The 21,068-nt window shown below is 47.5% G+C and overlaps 1 protein-coding gene across 1 annotated transcript in view; it reads left to right on the forward strand.

The window, feature by feature from the left end:
• LOC147717018 (uncharacterized) overlaps positions 1-21,068 on the forward strand; it is a 65,041-nt gene that overhangs the window by 26,464 nt on the left and 17,509 nt on the right. The window contains exon 2 of the mRNA XM_086919836.1: positions 4,484-5,823. Within this exon, the coding sequence (XP_086775962.1) occupies positions 4,484-5,823 (1,340 nt within the window). The remainder of the gene's footprint in view (positions 1-4,483; positions 5,824-21,068) is intronic.

Consider the following 21,068-nt stretch of genomic DNA (forward strand, 5'->3'; position numbering starts at 1 on the left):
AACCTAGACATTGCTTGGCCAGTCTCCATTCCAGACATAACAAACCCTGCAAATTCGCAACTCGCTGACAGAGATAAAAACTAACGGACATGATACAGACACTCCCGTAAAGTACCTCCCTTTGAACGGTCAATAGTATGTTCAATAAAAGTAATGCATTACTAAAACAAGTCTAACACTATATGGCAGACATCCATATGTTACAGGACACTAATCTTTGAGGCGGCCACTGTCAATGCCTACAACAATATGGTTTCTATAACACATACTAGGCCTATTTCCACAGGTAGTCCTTTGGAGTGGCAATCTTACTAAACAACCAGCTCCCACTACAAATAGATTATACAAAGATGGATAAACTCAGACAATACATGACAATCTCTGAGCGACACTATGATACCCCTGTTAGCCTCACTCTATTTGCCCCCACAGATGACACAAGAATTTACCACCTTAGTAATGCTTTCCCAGCCCTTACAATAATAGGAGGCGAATTTAATAGCCTCATACCTGCAGGTCTAAATAGAACAGGATCAACACTAAAATCCCCCTATCCACATACCCACTGGCATTCTTCGCAAAATGTATTGGGGCTCACTGATATCATTTCTATCACAAGCACACAAATCCTTTTCTCAAGTAGATTACTTTTTCACTCCCACTACTTACCTACATCTGACCACCACAATGGTGTGGCTTATCTGACCACACCCCAATTGAAGTGCAGCTAGTCTACACTAACCAGCTGAATCTATCTTCATGGAGCCTGAGCTTCTGGTTGCTAACCAACTGGGAAATCTGAAACAAACTTAGGGAAGAAACTCCACAATGCTTTCAACTTTGGTGTTTACTCTATGGGAGGCATGTATGGCTGTCATTAGGGGCAAAGCTATATCAACTGTTACACAACATAAAAAGAAAAAAAAGCGAAACATCTTCCTTTTCAGACACAGGTTGCAAACTCGAGAAACCGATATACATAGCAAGGGAATGTCCCCAAATATGCATAATTGGATCCAGTACACGTGGACTATACAATATGAGGTGCGAAAGACCTGACTATGTATTATTAACAGGATTATTGACATACAGGTAGCTATGATGTTAACAGACACTAATAGCACAAATTAGTGATGAATGAAGCTATGCAAGGACTTGTTCAAACCTACTAAGACAGAAATGCTGGGCATGTTTCTGTTCATATATAAAAATATTTGTACTTTTGTATTAAAAGCTGTTAAAAAGAATTGCCAAAATATTGAAGGGTAAGAGAAAACTTTCAAGTCTTCATCTGGATTTTAGTGGTATCCCAACAAAGAATGTAGGTGCCGGCAAATACTTTTGTTTGCCTTACAGATTGTCACCCCCTCCTTTTCCTAACTCAGGAACCCTATCACCTTTCTCACCATGTGCGAGTTGTCTGATATTTTACCCTTACCTGTAGGTCTATATTGGATTGCTCATTTTGAGTCATCTATACCTGCAGCGTGTTGTGCTCTGTCCCCTCAGTTTAACCTGTAGATTGATATTTAAATGTCCAGGGAAGTGACATGGAAACTTGTACTGATAAGATACTGGATACCGTAATACCACTGAACCGTTCACCCTGATTAAGGTCAACCTTCAGGAAGAGTTAACTTGAGTTCATGGTTTTAGATCTCGTTCAATAGAGCTTGATGATTTGATCCCATGTACAAAGAGCATTAACCCATAATTTGGGTAGCTTTCTAAGGAGAAATAATGACCCCATTGGCTGGTAGTTGGTGCATATATATAGCAAGAAAGGGAAAGCGTGATGGAGGCTTTTTGCTGGCTGCAATGGTTGAAAACGCTGCGCAGGGAAGTCCATGTTAAATTTCAGGTTAATTAGTGAAAACTGCACATCGAACTGACAAACTAAAAGACTGCTAGGTTATTGGCATTGAAAGTGAGAGAAAATTACATTGTCATCTCTTGAAAAACGTGGAGAAACCACAATGATTTCTGGTAATTGAAGTGAGAGGCAATGAAACTGCTTTCCCCTTTAAATGAACATGAACACTGCTGTTTGAATTTGTGCACTCTAAAAGTGGTTGGAGGTACGGTTCACAAATTAACATGTGGCCATTGGCCAATCAATGAAAAGAGACTTTCACTCGTGATCAAGGCTTTAAGAAGCAGAAACGCGTTGGGTTCTTTTAAATCTGTGTGCCTTGCACTGAATAAAAGCGCTTAAATACTACTTGCAGCAGGTGTCGGTGAGCCTTACCTGAATGAGGGAGGTTGGTGCTTGATTTATATATATATATAGGATCAAAGGCAGTTACAATTGCAGTTACAATTGCAAAACCGAATATGCTGTGTACGTCCTGACATGCACCTGTGGCCTAAGATATGTGGGCAGCACCAAGCTACAGGTACATGTCAGGATCCTACAACACCTACGGGCAATTGTCAATAACGACACGACATACCCGGTAGCCAGGCACTTTAAAACAGTGCATGACAATGATCTTAAATGCCTCAGTTACTTTGTCGTTTCTGCTGTTCCCAATTCCCCACGGGGAGGCAATCAGGAGTGGATCCTGACACAACTTGAATCAAAAGTGATCTTAGAGTTAGATAGCAAACAGCCTAGGGGTCTTTATAACACTGAAGACCTCCACGACTTTCTGTAATACATTGTACAATAAGCTGTATTTCTCTACTAGCACTGAATATTACATTTTATATTTCTTTCCACAGCTGTAACTTACCCTACCCGTACCCCCCTATCTTCAATTTCTCTTAGATAATTTTAACATCCGTAGGTGAGGGTTTTAATAATAGTATTTTGCACATTTGCACATAATTAGAACACTTTAAGCCAGCGCATTGCACACCATAGCTTCCAGAAACAGGATGCTATCTAATTGTTTGCAAGACTATATATTTGCTGAATTTGCACACTTCTATAGATTTATTGTCATTGTATGTCCCATAGTATATAATATGAATCTATTCAGAAATAGTCGAAATATGGCTACAGGGGGACATTCTTGCTTATTTTTCACATGCAATTATCAATGAATGATTATTAGCTATTTAAAATCTATTTATTGTTTTAGCATCATATATTTATTAGGGAAAGACAAATACCCTTTTATTTATTATGTCCAGTATTCTTTCTATCTGTAATTTATTGACATGATACACCCTTGACAAAGAGCCATACTGATGTCAAAAACCATTATGATATCAATTTATTTATGCAGTCATATATTTTTTATATACAAGCATTATGGCTTTTTACTGAATAACATACCGATTGACCATACCATGTACAAACATGATATATTGCAATTAAGACTCTTACCTGTACAGCAAACTCATTTGGTGAACAAAGGTATAGCGATGCGTACTCATGCCAGTATGTTTTCCATGTCTATTGAAACCATGTGATACGGAAACTACAATAGAGTTTTTCACTTTTTGCACAAGCACTGTGGGTATTTAAATAACTTGTGGACAGCGTTTCTGCATGTGAGCAAGGTTACAGAGGTAACCAAAACGCGTCATAGCTGCTGGAACAATAAAGACCTGATTTCCACAAAAAAAAATGGTGTCCGTATCCTGTTTCCCTTTCGCGACCGTCTGGCAGCGTAAGGAACGGAATTCTATGTGCATATATATATATGCACAAGGAGTTACGTTCCTTACGCTGCCAGCCAGTCGCGAAAGGGAAACAGGATACGGACACCATTTTAAAAAAACAAATATATATATATATATATATATATATATATATATATATAGAGAGAGAGAGAGCGAGAGAGAGAGAGAGAAAGAGAGAGAGAGTGAAATTTTATGGCAAGACCGGAGGCTCCTATTATGCTTTCTTATCTTGCTTTATTACACACAGCAGCCAAGATAAGTAAAAAAAAACTACAGTTCCCAGAGGGCCAGGGGACAAACTGGGCCATGGGACTGAAAAAACGTGAGAATACATTAGCCAATCACAATGAACCTATGAGATAAAGACCCTAACTGACTGCGCAGCTTCCTCTTTTCTTGCTGCTCGCAGTCAGATAAGTGCCTTTATCTTTGCTCTCAGTACTTTTTATGCTTTGTATGCATTTACTGTGTCCGCTTGTATTACATTTTAATTGTGACTGTTTAGCGCGACCTCGCGCTAGTTCTTTCGCGCTGTTCGCGCGTTTCTCCTCGGAGCTCCGGCGCTTCTAGCTCGCTCCCCCCTCCCCCCCCCCGTTTTCAGACGCTGTTGGTAGCGTCTCAGCGCGCGCGTCTTCGCGCGCCTTCTGACCTCTTTCTGGGTTCTTCTTTCCCTCCGGTCACCGTTCTGTGTGTGCCTGCTGCTCCGCTTTGTGCTCCAGCCTCCGTGCCTTTAGAGCTCCGTGTGCAGACGTCGCTTCACGCTCTGCCCAGCCCACAGCTTGTACACGCCCCCGCTCTGTCCATTAACCCTCTCCTACCTCCTGGGTGTTATTTTTGGCTCTATTGACAGCTGCATCATGGAACGTGATAGTTCCTCAGAGGAAATCCCTTCCCAGGAATCACATTCTTTTAAAAGGGATTTAAATAAATTTATTAATAATTCAGTGGAATCAGCTGTAGAAGTCTCTATGAAGAGAATGTCCAAAAACATGGAAAATTCGATGTTAAGCATCATGTCCAAAATGTTGGCCCAGTCTGCGGGGGAAAGCAGAAAGAAAAAAGTGGAATTCTCTGCTCAATCTCGTGTCCCCAAAAAAGCGTCTTTGATCAGCGAGTCTTCCTCGCATTTGACTGAGGACTCTGTTCCTCCCAGGCCTCCTTCTAAGGAGGGGTTTGTTGGCTCCGAGGGTAAACGCAAACAAAAAGAGAAACATGCAGAGTCTCCTAAGAGAAAATTGGTAATTTCCACTATATTGGACACTGATGACGATGATGATGATGCTAATTTCGATGACGCTGACCAATATTTTGACCTGTTTGATACTACTGACCCTTCCCCCCCCCCTGCTAAATCCCCCAAATTGGATTCTTTTTCTTTTGAGCCGGTTTTTGACTCTGAGGGTTTACCCATGTTTGATCCCTCCACTATTCGTCATCCTAATTCCACCGAATGGTTCCCTTCTCACCATGTGGGAGAATATATCTCTGCCAGGCTGCGTCTCCCTTTGGAGGCACCGGTAAGAGCCAGACTTAAATCCGAATGTCCCAAACCTTCTCTTCCAGACAAAATTACGATGGTCCCTTCCATCGACCAACCTCTCCTCACTTTCTTCTCCAAGTTCGGCAAGGACCCCCGCAGAGGGGTGGATAAAGCTTGGACCACTTGCCAGGACAAACTATTGGATGTTGTGGGCCCTCTCGCCCGTATCTTTGATCTAGCGGAAGCTGCCCGCTTAGAAGGTTCTGAACTTTCTGCAGATGATGTTTCCATGTGGGCCCAACGCGCCTTCTGCCTTCTAGGAAATGCCAATTCCGCTATCACCCATGAGCGCCGTAAAGGTCTCCTAATCAAATTGGATCCCAAACTTTCTAATCTGGCTCCCATGGATCCTGGCCCCAAGGCAAATGGTCTCCTCTTTGGAGATTCTCTGGTTCGTGACCTTAGTAGATTTGTTTCTACGTTTGCTTCTTTGGACAAAGCCCAGCAAACAGTAAAGAAGGTCTTCGCCCCTCGGGTTTTTGGACGGGCCGGCAGAGGCAGGGGTCGCTCTTCCGGCCGTCCCTACAACCAAGGCTCCAGAGGTTCGTCCAACAACAACCAGGACTACAAGCCTCAGTTCTATCCCCAACGTGGCCGCGGATTCAAAGGCAGAGGCCAACGAAATTATCGTCAAAACTCCAACCAACAAGGTAAGCCTTTCTTCTTCCCCTCCTGTGGGGGGTCGCTTAAAACTGTTTCTTCAAAAATGGTGCGCACTCAGTTCAGATCCGTGGGTCTTAAGCACGGTTCAAGGCTACCTGATAGAGTTCCTTTCTCCTCCCGTCCAAACTTCTCTTCCCCCCCCTCTCGTCTTTTCAACTCTGATGGCATCTCAAATTTCAAACGAAATCGAGACTCTTCTCCTCAAAAGAGCAATTCAAGTTTTTCCCTTCGACTCCTCAGGCTTTCTAAGCTCCATTTTTCTTGTTCAGAAGAAAAACAAGAAGCTCCGCACGGTCATCAATCTGAAATGGTTCAATCAGTTTGTGGTTTACCGCCATTTCAAAATGGAGACCATTTTACATTTGAGGGACACTCTTCGTCCCAACGATTGGATGGTCCGTCTGGACCTTCAAGACGCATACCTCACGGTCCCCATCCATCACTCTCACTGGAAATTTCTTCAATTCCAGTGGTCAGGTATCAACTATTGTTTCACCTCTCTTCCCTTTGGCCTATCTTCCGCGCCATGGTGTTTCACAAAGCTTTTGAAACCAGTGGTCGCTTATCTTCGATCTCTTGGCATAAGGCTAATTATTTACCTGGACGATATCCTTCTCATGAATTCGGACAAACAATCTCTCCTTTCCGACCTTCTTTTGACTCAGTCCCTTCTCCTAGATCTGGGTTTTCTCATCAACAAAGACAAATCGTCTTTAACTCCTTCTCAGAACATGGAGTTCTTGGGATTCCTGGTGGACTCTGCTGCAGCGTCCCTTCGTCTCCCCCTTTCCAAGGTTTCCAAGATCAAAGCGGAGATCCTATCTGTTCTTCAGTCCTCTCTTTTGTCCCTCCGATCTCTGGCACGGATTGTCGGCCTTCTCTCTTCTTCCATTCAGGCCATCTTTCCGGGACCTCTCCATTATCGTGCTCTTCAGCGCCTAAAAATCCGTCATCTTCGTCAAGGCCTTGCATATTCAGATCTCGTGGCTCTAGACCCCGAGTCCCGCACCGAGCTTCAATGGTGGATAGACCATTTAGATGCGTGGAACGGGCGCACTATCTTCGCCACGGCCCCAGATCTAGTCTTAGAATCAGATGCAAGCCTGTCGGGCTGGGGCGCCCGGTGTGGACCAATCTCGACTGGAGGTTCATGGTCCGCAGAGGAGTCAAAGTTGCACATCAACTGTTTAGAGATGCTTGCAGGTTCCTTTGCGATCAAAAGCCTTTCCAAAAACAGGATTCACTGTTCTATTCTCCTCCGCATGGACAATGTTTCTGCGGTCCGCTACATCAACCATCTTGGCGGAACACGGTCCAAACCCCTGGCGGACTTGGCAAAGAGTCTATGGGAATTTTGCCTCGCCCATCATCTCTCTCTGACCGCCGAGTATCTCCCTGGAGATCTCAACAGCGTGGCGGATTGGCACTCGAGATTTCTTCGAGATTCCAGCGATTGGAAGCTTTGTCCATCCGTTTTCCTTTCTCTTTCCCATCTTTGGGGCCCTTTCTCTATCGATCTTTTTGCTTCCCGTCTCAATTCCCAATTGCCCCGGTTTTACAGTTGGCGCCCGGATCCCCTGGCCTTGGCGACAGACGCTTTCCTGCAGGATTGGTCTCGTCATCTTCATTATGCCTTCCCTCCTTTTCTGATGATCAACAGGGTTCTTTCTCAGGCTCGCCGCCAGTCCTCATCCCTGGTTCTAGTTGCCCCCTTCTGGCAAGCCCAGGTTTGGTTTCCGACTCTTCTCGAGATGGCAGTGGACTTCCCGGTCCTTCTTCCCTCTTTCGGAGACCTACTTCTCAATCCTCAGGGCGATCAACACAATCTCATTCTCGATTCCTCCCTGCAACTCTCGGCCTGGAAAGTTTCCGGCCTTCCCCTTCTGACGTCCTCATTTCACAAGAGGCTTCGTTCTTTATCAACCAAGCTTGGGCTCCGGGAACCTCCAAAGCATACAGATCCGCCTGGTCTCTTTGGACAAGCTGGTGTTTGGAAAGGGACCTCGATCCCGTTTCAGCCTCTCTGTATTTCATAATTAACTTCCTTGGTTCACAAGCCAGTGCCGGTAAGGCTTACCGCACCATCAATCTCTATCGCTCTGCCATCTCCCTATACCATTCCCAAATTGATGGTAAACCAGTTGGTGCTCACCCTATGATTTGTCGTCTACTCAAGGGTGTCCGTTGTGCGAAACCTCCGTTGGCTAAGTATACCTCTTTATGGGATGTTACAGTGATATTTAAATTGTTTAATGATTGGCCAGACAATGCTGTTCTTTCACTAAAGATGTTATCTGCTAAACTCACTATGTTACTGTGTCTAGTTTCCATTAAAAGAGTTTCTGATGTTAAGGCTCTAGATGTTTCTGCTCGCCAATATTCTCCTTCAGGTGTGCTGTTTCAGATACGCAGACGTACTAAGACTAATTTGGATTCAGTGTTTTATCCTTATTTTCCAGCTCATCCCAAACTGTGTGTGGGACAATGTTTAAAAGTGTACGAACACCGAACTGCTGATCTCAGAACGCCCTCTCATTCTCAACTCCTTATTTCTTTTATTAAACCCCATCTTCCTGTCTCTTCTCCCACTCTGGCCCGCTGGGTCCGTTGGGTCATGTCTCTTGCCGGAATTGACGTCTCCGTTTTCGGGGCTCATTCGGCCAGGGGAGCCATGGCTTCTACAGCCTTTTGGTCTGGCTCTCGCCTGGAAGACATTCTGAGATCAGCAGACTGGTCAAATGACAGCATATTTCGCATGTTCTATTGCAAACCTGTTCATACTGTGGCTTCTGATATTGTTAATATGCTTTAAACAAGCATAATAGGAGCCTCCGGTCTTGCCATAAAATGTAGATTTTTCTAGTATTCTTGACGGAAAATCTTAATTTTATTAAAGACACGGAGGCGAGTATTATCCCGCCGCAACATTTCTTAACTTCTGTTCTCCCTCCCTACAGCGAATCCAGCCTTGCCACCGGCTTCATCTTAGAAGATCTACCCTGCACCTTCTTCGATCTTCTCCTGCAAGTGCTCCGATTCCATTGCTCCCGGATCCTCCTCCTGGACGCCTGTTTGGTCTTCTCCCTTGGATTCCCCTGATGCAAGATTTATGTTCCTGGACTTTGGCTATATCCTTAATTTTATTCATTTTCCCTTTGTTTAATGACTATTCTTGATCTGCTCGCCAGCGAAAAGAGGAAGCTGCGCAGTCAGTTAGGGTCTTTATCTCATAGGTTCATTGTGATTGGCTAATGTATTCTCACGTTTTTTCAGTCCCATGGCCCAGTTTGTCCCCTGGCCCTCTGGGAACTGTAGTTTTTTTTTACTTATCTTGGCTGCTGTGTGTAATAAAGCAAGATAAGAAAGCATAATACTCGCCTCCGTGTCTTTAATAAAATTAAGATTTTCCGTCAAGAATACTAGAAAAATCTACATTAAAGGGAATGTTTTGGGACGATTCGTCAAAGGGAACCAAAGTTATTAGGGAAATAAAAATGCTTTCCCTGTGGAAACTCAATGTATATATATATATATATATATATATATACTGACCAATCAGGAGAGCCATCAATGGCGGAACGACTGGAGGAATTTAAACGGAACTGTGGTTGATCGGGGTGGGAGCGGGCATTTGAGAAAGGCAATGTCCGAAACTCCTCATGCCCATGCTCTTTGAAATAAATCCCCAGTTTGAAGTACCCCATGGTGTCCCTCCGGTTCTTTTGTAAAAGGATCTCTTCGTGGCATATGTTGTATGTAAGTCCTGGGCGCACATGGAGGAGACCCGTCTCAACAAGAGTACAGAGTCATCAGGGGCAGCTTCGGCACTTTCTTTGTATTCATGGTAATGAATAGGCTCTGACCCACCACACCCCCCGCTTTCATGTTGTGTTGGTACCTGAAGAAGATCGCATGAGTTCGGCCGAGGTCACACTTAAAAAGGCAGCGCTCTCTGTTGCTAGTAGTATGAGAGACTTGGGGCTGCTGGATATCTGGAGATTGCTGCAACCTGTGATGAAAGAGGGTACATGCCATTCTTATGTGCATCAGTCGTGGTCGCGCCTTGACTTTTGGCTAGCCATGACTGATGTGAATACATGGACTACTACTGTTCAACATTTACCAAAAACGTTGTCAGATCACTCCCCAGTTATGCTAAACATGACCATACCCACCCCCCGCAGTTTCAATAGTGTTTACAATCTTCCTCGCTACTTGATCAGGTCTTCCGTGAAGGGGTGAGGGAAACAATCAAGGACTACTTCACACACAAAACGGGGTCAGTGCAGAACACCAACGATCTGGGAAGCATTAAAAGTGACCATATGAGGCATCTGTATAGGGCTACAAACAGGGGTTCTCAAGTCACTGCGTGGTACCATTAGGCAGCTGGAGCAAGAATTGGGGCACCTACAACGTGAATATGAAATAACGGCCGACACGGCAACGCCTGCAAATATTAGAGTTAAGGTCACAGAGTATAATTAGACGGCAGACTAGGAAGTTTGTCACAAGTCGCACAGGTGCAAAGCCAGGTACTATGGTGAAGGGGGTAGACCTGGGAAAGTATTATCCGATAGAATTGCAGAACCATGCAGAACCATGGGGCAAAAATCATATAGTAAAAACAATTGTGGCCGATGACACTACACATTACGACACATCAGTGTGCAGTATTACCAGAAAATTTACACTAGTAGACTGACGGCAGAAGAGGACGAAATAGCACAATACCTGGAGGATATAGCGCTTGTATGGCTCTCACGAGGGCAGCAAGATTTTTTAATGCATCAAATAACGATAGACGAAATTCGGGATGCCATCACAGCGTTACCTAATGGGAAGGCTACGGGAACAGATGGCTTACCAGCAGAGTTTTATAGGGAATACATAGACTTATTGGCACCCTGTCTCCATGAGATGTATATGGAGGCTTACGAGGAACAACACCTTCCGACCACACTTCGGGAAGTGTTGATCATAACGCTGTTGAAGCCTGGAAAGGGCCCAGACAATTGCAAATATTTTAGGCCCCTATCGTTGATTAATACAGATGTTAACATTTTGGCAAAAGACTCAGTAAAATACCTGTGGATATGGATTCACAGGGACAAACTAAGTATGGGAGAGCAATCACACAGCTTGAAGAACAAGTGGCTAGATGGATAAAATTGCTGCTATCGCTAGCTGACAGGATAGAGCTGATCAAGATGATTGTAGTCCCAAAGTTTTATATTTATTTATGAACATTCCTATTCGCCTAACACAACATTTCTTCCCTACGATTAGCTCACTACTGACTATGCTTGCATGGGGAGGGAAAAAACCGAGAGTGTAGTGGGAATTATGAACGCTTCCATATGACAAGGGTGGGTTCACCGCTCCAGATTTACAACTGTACTATCTCTTGAAACAACAGTGTAAAAGATTTGAAAGAGCATGGAGGAAAGATTTTTCAATTGACAAAAAATCTGAATATAGGTCAGCCATCACATCATATAAAACAGCAATAAAAGTAGCCCAGGCCGCCTATTACAAGGAAAAAATCCGATTCTCCTCAAATTCCTCCAGAGAAATATTTTGGATTGTAAAAAAACTCTTGAAAGTCCCTGACCCTCCTGCAGTCCCTGACACGTCTGGACGCCGATGCAATGAATTAGCAGGATTCTTTTCCACCAAAATTCTAAATATCCTTAGACATCTCCCACACACTGACAATGAGCACACATCCAAGCTCTCCAACCCAGAATTTCAGAATCACTTTCATCCTTTAGAATCATACACCCCACTCACCGAGGAATTACTCTTTCCCATCTTAGACTTGGTAAAAAGCGGGTCACCGCTCGACCCTGCTCCCCCTAACATCTTGACGTAGGTAGTACCCACGGTCACCTCCTCCATCACCAATTTAATCAATGCCTCTCTAGCATCAGGTACAGTCCCTCGAGATTGGAAAAAGGCAATGGTGAAGGTTTATTGAAATTGATTATTAGCAAGATCGCATAAAAATATGTCAATCGCATACTTTCTGCGCACCTGGAAACTTTTAAATTGCTTCACTCCTCACAGAATGGGTTTCGCCCTGGTCAGGGCACAGAGACTGCACTGATAGCGGTAGTGGAGGAGTTCAATCAATCAATCAGTGACATTTATAAAGCGCGCTACATACCCGTAGGGTCTCAAGGCGCTGGGGGGGGGGGGGGGGGTGCCGCTACTGCTCGAACAGCCAGGTCTTCAGCTTCTTCCTGAAGGAGAGGTGGTCTTGGGTCAGGCGCAGGTCGGGAGGGAGGGAGTTCCAGGTCTTGGCGGCCAGGTAGGAGAAGGACCTTCCTTGTGTAGTCGCTCTTCGGATGCGGGGGACGGCGGCGAGGGCGTGGTTGGCTGATCGGAGGTGGCGTTTGGGAGCGTAGAAGTTGACTCGGCTGTTGAGGTAGCACGGGCCTTGGTCGTGTAGGGCTTTGTGTGCGTGGGTGAGGAGGCGGAAGGTGATTCTTTTGTTGACGGGAAGCCAGTGAAGGTCTCTCAGATGTCCGGAGATGTGGCTGGTTCGTGGGATGTCGAGGAGGAGTCTGGCCGAGGCGTTCTGGATCCGCTGGAGTCTCTTCTGGAGCTTGGCGGTGGTACCGGCGTAGAGGGCGTTGCCGTAGTCCAGTCGGCTGGTGACGAGGGCCTGGGTGACGGTCTTCCTGGTCTCGGTGGGGATCCACTAGAAGATCTTCCGTAGCATGCGTAGGATGTTGAAGCACGCCGAGGAGACGTTGTTGACTTGCCTGGTCATGGAGAGGGAGGGGTCCAGGATGAAGCCCAGGTTGCGTGCATGGTCTGTCGGTTTGGGTGCGGTGCCCAGGGCGGGAGGCCACCAGGAGTCGTCCCAGGCGGAGGGTGAGGAGCCCAGGATGAGGACCTCCGTCTTGTCCGAGTTCAGTTTCAGGCGGCTGGTCGTCATCCACTCGGCTACCTCTTTCATCCCTTCGTGCAGGTTGGCTCTGGCGGCGGCGGGGTCGTTGGTCAGGGAGAGGATCAGCTGGGTGTCGTCGGCGTAGGAGATTATGCTGAGGTTGTGTTTGCGTACGATGGCCGCGAGGGGGCTCATGTAGACGTTGAAGAGGGTGGGGCTCAGAGATGATCCTTGGGGGACGCCGCAGATGACTTCGGAGGCCTCTGACTTGTACGGTGGTAGGCGGACTCTCTGTGTTCTTCCGTCGAGGAAGGAGATGATCCATTCCAGCGCCTTGTCCTGGATTCCGATGTTGCTGAGGCGCCGTACTAGGGTGCGGTGGCAGACCGTGTCGAATGCCGCGGAGAGGTCTAGGAGGATGAGGGCCGCTGTTTCTCCATTGTCCATCAGGGCTCGGATGTCATCGGTGGCGGCGATGAGGGCGGTCTCGGTGCTGTGGTTGGCTCGGAAGCCGGACTGTGAGGGGTCGAGGGATCCGTTCGTCTCGAGGAAGGCGGCCATCTGCTTGTTGACGGTCTTCTCGATGACTTTGGCTGGAAACGGGAGGAGCGAGATGGGGCGGTAATTCTTGAGGTCGGTGGGGTCCGCTGTTGGTTTCTTGAGTAGAGCGCTGAGTTCGGCGTGTTTCCAGCTCTCAGGGAAGATGGTGGTGTCGAAGGATGTGTTGATGATGTCTCGCAGGTGGGGTGCGATGACAGCGTCGGCCTTGTTGAAGACGTGGTGAGGGCAGGGGTCGGTCGGGGATCCGGAGTGGATGGAGTTCATCGTGCGGATGGTGTCTTCGGTGCTGATCGGGGTCCAGGCGTGGAGGGTGGTGGTGGGGGGTGGTTGCTCGGTCATGGTGTGCGTTGGTTGGTTGTTGAAGCTGTTGTGTATGTCCGCGATCTTGTTGTGGAAGTATGAAGCGAGGGAGTTGCAGAGGTCTTGCGATGGGGTGATGTCGTTGTTTCCTGCGCTGGGGTTGGAAAGCTCTTTCACGATGTTGAAGAGTTCCTTGCAGTTGTGTGCGTTGTTGTCCAACCGGTCCTTGAATGCTGTTTTCTTGGCGGCGCGGATCAGCTGGTGGTGTTTCCGGGTGGCAAGTTTGAAGGAGGTCCTGTTGTCCGGTGTCGGTTCCCTTCTCCAGACTTTCTCGAGGGCTCGGCAGTTCTTCTTGGAGCTCTTGAGTTCGTCGGTGAACCATGGGGCCTTCTTGCTGCCGGGTCTGCTAGGCGGGGTCCTCAGTGGGGCGAGTTCGTCCGCGCAGTTGCTGATCCACTTCGTGAGGTTGTCGGCGGCCTGGCTGGGGTTCGCTGAGCTGGCAGGAGGGTGCTGGCTCAGGGAGGTGGCGAGCTGGTCTGCTGTGATCTTGTTCCAGCTTCTGCGGGCGGCCTGTTGCTGGTGTTGGTGGGTCGTCGTTCTCTTGAAGGTGAAGTGGACGCAGCTGTGGTCCGTCCATTGAAGCTCTGTGGCGTGGCTGAAGTCGATGTCTGTGCTGGAAGAGAAGACTGCGTCGAGTGTGTGTCCGGCGAGGTGGGTGGGGGTGGACACCAGTTGCTTGAGTCCCAGGTTGGCGAGGTTGTCGAGCAGGGTGCTGGTGTTGCGGTCGTTGTTGTTCTCCAGATGGAAGTTGAGGTCTCCCAGGAGGATGTAGTCAGCGGAGGGGAGGGCATGCGGGCTGACGAAGTCGGCGATGTCCTCGCTGAATTGCGTGCGTGGTCCAGGGGGTCGGTAGATCAGGGTGCCTCTGAGGGTGGTGTTCGGGTTGGTGTGGATCTGGAAATGCAGGTGTTCGGCGCTGGTCAGGGTGTTGTCGGTGCTGGTCGTGAGACGGATGGTGCTCCTGTGGACGATGGCGATGCCTCCTCCCATCTGGTTGGCGTTTCGGTCCCTCCGGACGATCTTGTAGCCCTCTGGGATAGCGATGGCGATGTCGGGAGCTGAAGAGGCGTTCATCCAGGTCTCCGTGAGGAAGGCAACGTCAGGGGCTGTGGCGTCTAGGAGGTTCCAGAGTTCGATGGCGTGTCTGTGGACGGAGCGGGTGTTGAGCAGGATGCACTTGAGGTGGGTGCTGCTGGTGTTCGACTTGGCGGGTGCTGGTGCGAGGCTGGTCCGGATGCAGGTGAACTTGCAGGCGTGGCAGCTGAAAGGTTCGTGGGTACGTCGTGGAGTGGCTTGATGGCATTCTGGGAGTCGGCCGGTGTTGAGAGCGGTGAGGGTGGCGGCGGAGTACGTCAGGCGGGTCGGTCGGGGTCCTCGTGGGCCAGGGGTCCTGGCACTGGGCGCGGTCCAGGCGCGGACGGGCGTAGACGGGCTTGCCTTTGGCGCGCCTTCGGTGCACAATCGGCACGCCCGCTGCGCGTGACCGCTGCGCGTTTGCACGGTCGCCATTTAAAGCGAAGTGCGCGATTGGGCGGAGCAGCTGGGAGGCGGGAGCGGGGAGGGTACAGAATAGAAAAAGGGGCGGGGAAAAGCGGCGGTGGCGGGAAGGGAGGGCGGAGGGCGGCTAGGTAGGCGGACAACAAGGAAGGAAAACCAAAACACGGGCAAAATGAAATAAAACAAAACAGGCACAAATTATCGACAAAACAAGGGCTAAATGAAATAAAACAAAACAGGCACAAATTATCGACAAAACAAGGCAAAAACAACCGCAGCAGAGGCAGCCGGCAACCGGCAAACGAGGCAGCAGCGAGGCAGAGGGCAGGCAAGGGGCACACGCAGCAGCTGGTGGCCGTGCGGCGCGGGGGTGTCCCACAAGTGGGTCAAGTTAAGAAAGATTCTCGCCTCCGGAGGATACGCAGCCATTATCCTCATAGACCTAAGTGCAGCCTTTGACACCGTGAACCACTGCACCCTGGTTCACCATCTCAAAAAGGTAGGAGTGACAGGTACGGCCTTATCATGGTCGCAATCGTTCCTGGAAGAAAGATACTTCCAGGTATTCGAAGGAAATACACTCTCCCATCCAGTCCCGTTGCAATGTGGAGTTCCTCAGGGCTCGTCCCTGAGCCCCACACATTTTAATGTATATATGGCCCCCTTAGCAGAGATCGTTGCCCCTTTTGGAATCCACATAGTTACATACATTGATGATACCCATCTAATCGTGGCACTGAACCAGGCGGAACAGTTACCCACGGATCTGTGCTCCTGCCTCAAGGAAGTCGCCAGTTGGATGAGCTCATCTCATCTGAAGCTCAATGGTGATAAAACGGAGCTCATGCTTCCGGGTCACCAAGCAAGCTTTAACTAGAACACTATGTGGCCAATTTGTAAGGGCCCAGCTCCAACACCAAAAAAGGCTTGACCATGATCTCACTGTTAGAGCCCAAGCAAGACAAACCGCCACCGCTTGCTACAGTCTGCTCAGAACAACCCGAAAAATACTCCCTGATTATCAACGGTTCCTGCATTCTTCAAGGCCGGGCACTGCTCCGCCGCAGCGCCGCAGCACCAGCAGCAAAGGGCCGGGCCTTGCTCCGCCTAATTCCCGGCCGGGCTTGGCTCCGCCGGGCCCCTCCCACCACCAGTGACGCCCTCAACAGCGCCAGGAGGCGCATAAAGGCAGCGCCAGGGCCGAGTCCTGTGGGGGTAATTATCAACTGTTCCTGCATTCTTTACGGCCGGGCACAGCTCCGCCGCAGCGCCGCAGCACCAGCAGCAAAGGGCCGGGCCTTGCTCTGCCTGTTTCCCGGCCGGGCGTGGCTCCGCCGGGCCACTCCCACCACCATTGACGCCCTCAACAGCGCCAGGAGGCGCATAAAGGCAGCGCCAGGGCCGAGTCCTGTGGGGGTGATTATCAACGGTTCCTGCATTCTTCACGGCCGAGCACAGCTCCGCCGCAGTGCCGCAGCCCCAGCAGCAAAGGGCCGGGCCTTGCTCCGCCTGTTTCCCGGCCGGGCTTGGCTCCGCCGGGCCCCTCCCACCACCAGTGACGCCCTCAGCAGCGCCAGGAGGCGCATAAAGGCAGCGCCAGGGCCGAGTCCTGTGGGGGTGATTATCAACGGTTCCTGCATTCTTCACGGCCGGGCACAGCTCCGCCGCAGCACCAGCAGCAAAGTGCCGGGCCATGCTCCGCCTGTTTCCCGGCCGGGCCCCTCCCACCACCAGTGACGCCCTCAACAGCTCTTATACGACCTTACATATTGCTTTATATTTATATAAGATGTCTAAAACTAAAAATGATAAACCTGCAATAGGCCTCGGCACCATTGACAACTATATGGTGAAGAAAGTAAGTCAGATTAATAATGAAATACGTGCTTCACTAGGGAAGGGGACTCCGACACTGGATTTACCAGAGTTGTCTCCGCAAAGGGTGATCACAGAGGCTGAGGCAAATACGAGCGGAGTAAATTTGTGGCTGATGGAACTTACCTGTGCAGGTTCACTCATTGCAGGCAAACTTGTGTTTGGATGTTAAAGCGGCACCGCCTTAGCCGCGAGTGTAGCCCTGCTGCTTCGCAGTCCTGCTGGGACGCCAAACGATGTAGCAGCTTTGGGGACAGGTAATGCCGATGGGGGAAGGAAGGAGCATGTCAAGGCGCAAGATGTTTCCTTTGCAACCCACCTGGGATGAGACTGTGATGACGGGGATAACGCACGGCAACTCACAAGAGTAACACTACAAGCACTACAACTACCAAGAGGCCACGGGGTGGCCACGCCCACATGGGCGGGGTGTTAAGAACTTTATTGGGTGCTTTCTGCCTGAGCGTTTTATTCACCAGGAAGTCAGTTGCCCATGAAGAAGTGCTTCATAGTACGGAAAGCGCCGGGCTGAACTTTCAATTCAAGCAAGGCACTCTGCTGGTTTGTTATTGCTTCCTCCATTAAATTTGTGGCTGATGGAACTTACATGTGCGGGTTCACTCATTGCAGGCCAACTTTGTGTTTTTATATATATATATATATATATATATATATATATATATATATATATATATATATATATATATATATATATATATATATATATATATATATATATATATATATATATATATATATATATATATATATATATATACACACACATATATATATATATCTCACAAGAGTCCAGGGCATTGCTGGCACAGAAACTGTTATTGAATCGAGGTATCGATAGTTCCCTGCGATCGCCCCAGCTGGAAACTAGTTTAGTAACCGCTATCAATTGACAGACTGTGACTGCACGGGGAGGCGGGTTGAATCCCTTCCGCTTCACGGCACGACTTGCTCGACAGCTGAAGGTGGAGGCGTTGAGGACCAGAGGGAGCCTTGAGCACTTACGATACGGGCTCGCCTGCAACAACACGGCCCCTCCTTTGCAAGGCAAATTCAGCTCTCATGCGAGCATGATCCGGCTGCAACTTAGACTATTTCTGGTGCATGCTGGGAGAGGTAGTCGGACAATTTTCTACCTCTGCCCAAACTACTGATTGGATCAGCTGACCTCCCACCTATGGGAGTGCCCTAGGAGTTTCAAAAGAGGGAGAAGTCGTTACCTGGCGGTCATCAGCATCTGAAGAAGGCCAAATCACTGAAATGCATCATGCTGTACACTGCTGTGAATAAAGGGCTCTCGAAAATTACCCCGCTGTATCCCAGGATTACTTCTTTCAAGTGGTCGTCTTTTGATATTTTCCGCATCTGCCAGGAGCGCGGTATTGGGATCCGTCTCACAAGAATCCAGGGACATTGCTGGCACAGAAACTGTTATTGAATCGAGGTATCGATAGTTCCCTGTGATCGCCCCAGCTGCGAACTAGTTTAGTGACCGCTGTCAATTGACAGACTGTGACTGCACGGGGAGGCTGGTTGAATCCCTCCCGCTTCACGGCACGACTTGCTCGACAGCTGAAGGTGGAGGCATTGGGGACCGGAGGGAGCCTTGGGCACTTACGATACGGGCTCGCCTGCAACAACACGGCCCCTCCTTTGCGAGGCAAACTCAGCGCCCATGCGAGCATGATCCGGCTGCAACTTAGACTATTTCTGGTGCATGCTGGGAGAGGTAGTCGGACAATTTTCTAACTCTGCCCAAACTACCGATTGGATCAGGTGACCACCCACCTATGGGAGTGCCCTAGGAGTTTCAAAAGAGGGAGAAGGCGTTACCTGGCAGTCATCAGCCACCTATGGGAGTGCCCTAGGAGTTTCAAAAGAGGGAGAAGGCGTTACCTGGCAGTCATCAGCATCTGAAGAAGGCCAAATCGCCGAAATGCATCATGCTGTACACTGCTGTGAATAAAGGGCTCCCGAAAATTACCCCTCTATATCCCAGGATTACTTCTTTCAAGTGGTATACAATTCCAATATTACAGTGGGAAATATTCCAGTCTTCCAAAGTTATATTTTGCTTTTTTTTTGCTTTTTACATATAGTAAAATTGCTCAAGTTGACTACTTTACTTAACAAAGGGCTTGGGTAGGAATTGCTAAAGGTAAACAATGTACTAAAGCTTGTTCTGCAGAACTGATGTGCTTCAACTTCTCTCTCGGATTTATCGCATAAACAAACTCTGGTGCCGCCCCCCCAAGCATCTTTGCACAATACAAAATGTTTAGTCAGTCAGGGCCATACCTTAAGGCTTCCCAGTCTGCCCAATGTCTCACATACTCCTCATTGATGAGCCACTTTGAGCAGATTAATATGCATTACTGTCAACCTGTTAGCTCTGAAACTAGCGGGGACCTGTTTTAAGTGAGTGATCCCATAAGAAAGAATGGAGAAAAAATATTGAAGTTGTGTAGGTTTGCAAAGATAGTGAATTATTGGAAGCCTATGAATATCATTAAAAGTGACTGACACCCGTCAAAGAGGGTGATTTGACAGGTATGAATTTTGCTATGGACAGTAAAAATCCCTTCACTGTCCCTGCATTGGCTCTCTGACAATTTGATGTACAACTCCAGCTTGGTGTGGGGACTACAACTTCAAAATCGTTGAGACAGCAAGATGATTAGCCAAACTACAGCACAGTAGCTGTAACCAAAGCAAGATGTGACTTCCCACTTACACCACAGATCAATTAAAAGAATCCCATCCTCGTCGCCAAAATTGTAGTAAGTGAAGATGTAACTTGTAAGTCTTAAATGATAAAACAAGTTGATTTATAGAGCAACAGCTGTACAAACACTTCACAGCAGACCAGACGAACCAACTGACAGAAACCGAACGTCTTAATCAACATGCTAGAATACACGCAGGTATTCTAAAAGGGAATGGGAAAAAGGGAACACAAAGAAAGGCTTCATAATAACTGAGTGCCATGTTGAGAAGAGTATTCATGTACAACAGTGTGGTGTCTTCCACATTTAAATAAGGATGAATCAAGTAGATAAGGTAAGCAAGTGGTATTTATTGGACCTCATCCACAAACTGCCTGCTTCCAACTGTCAGGCTAGAACACGAACATCCCATTCTTACAGGAACGTTCCCTCAAGGAATTATGTGTAGAAACATTCTTTGTTCCAATTCTACAAATACCAACAACACATAGTATTGAATAACAACAATGTCACACATCTTCCTCCTTAACAAAAGAAAAATAAAAGAAAATTAAATTGAATAATAAAAGAACTAGAGCATGAAAATGACATATACAATGACTTTAAAATATTGATTAAACATAGTCTTTCATATACACTGGAAGTCTGTGTATTCTCTGACTTTTTTCTTGAGAACCAAGAGGAACTCTAGAAGAATTTGTGGAAGCATCTAAAGTACTAAATGACTCATTATGAGAATCTACATTTCTACAACTGTTATCCAAAAACAATATTTTTGAATTTACAACCACAATGCGACTTTTGTTCCATATTCTCCCATCTTTCGTTTTGACAGCATTTTAAAAGATTTTTACAACTGGTCTGATCTCAGTATACTTTGACCATGGACGACAACCCACAGGTGCTTTGATCTTGACAAGATCACCTATCTTCACCTCCTGAAATTGAACACATTTTTATCATCAAAATATGCCTTCCTATTACTTTGTTTATCCAATTCTCTCTTTCTCCACTCTCCTATGTGGTTGTCAACTAAACCTTTGTTTATTTCATCCATCCTGGACACAATTTAGTATTAGGAATTCTACCCTTACACAACTCAAAAGAAGGTCTCCCAGTGGTAGAATGTGGAGACATACGATATGAAGTAATTCTGTCTTGCAGAACATCCTTCCAATTCAAACAATTAGCCCTAGCGAGCTGTATGCATTCCTTGAGTGTTTTGTTGACTCTTTCCACAGCTCCATTAGTTTCCGCATGATAAATTGCTAATTTTTTATGATGAATACCACATTTT

The sequence above is a fragment of the Lissotriton vulgaris genome, chromosome 5 (genome assembly GCF_964263255.1).
Source record: "Lissotriton vulgaris chromosome 5, aLisVul1.2, whole genome shotgun sequence".
Classification (NCBI taxonomy): domain Eukaryota; kingdom Metazoa; phylum Chordata; class Amphibia; order Caudata; family Salamandridae; genus Lissotriton; species Lissotriton vulgaris.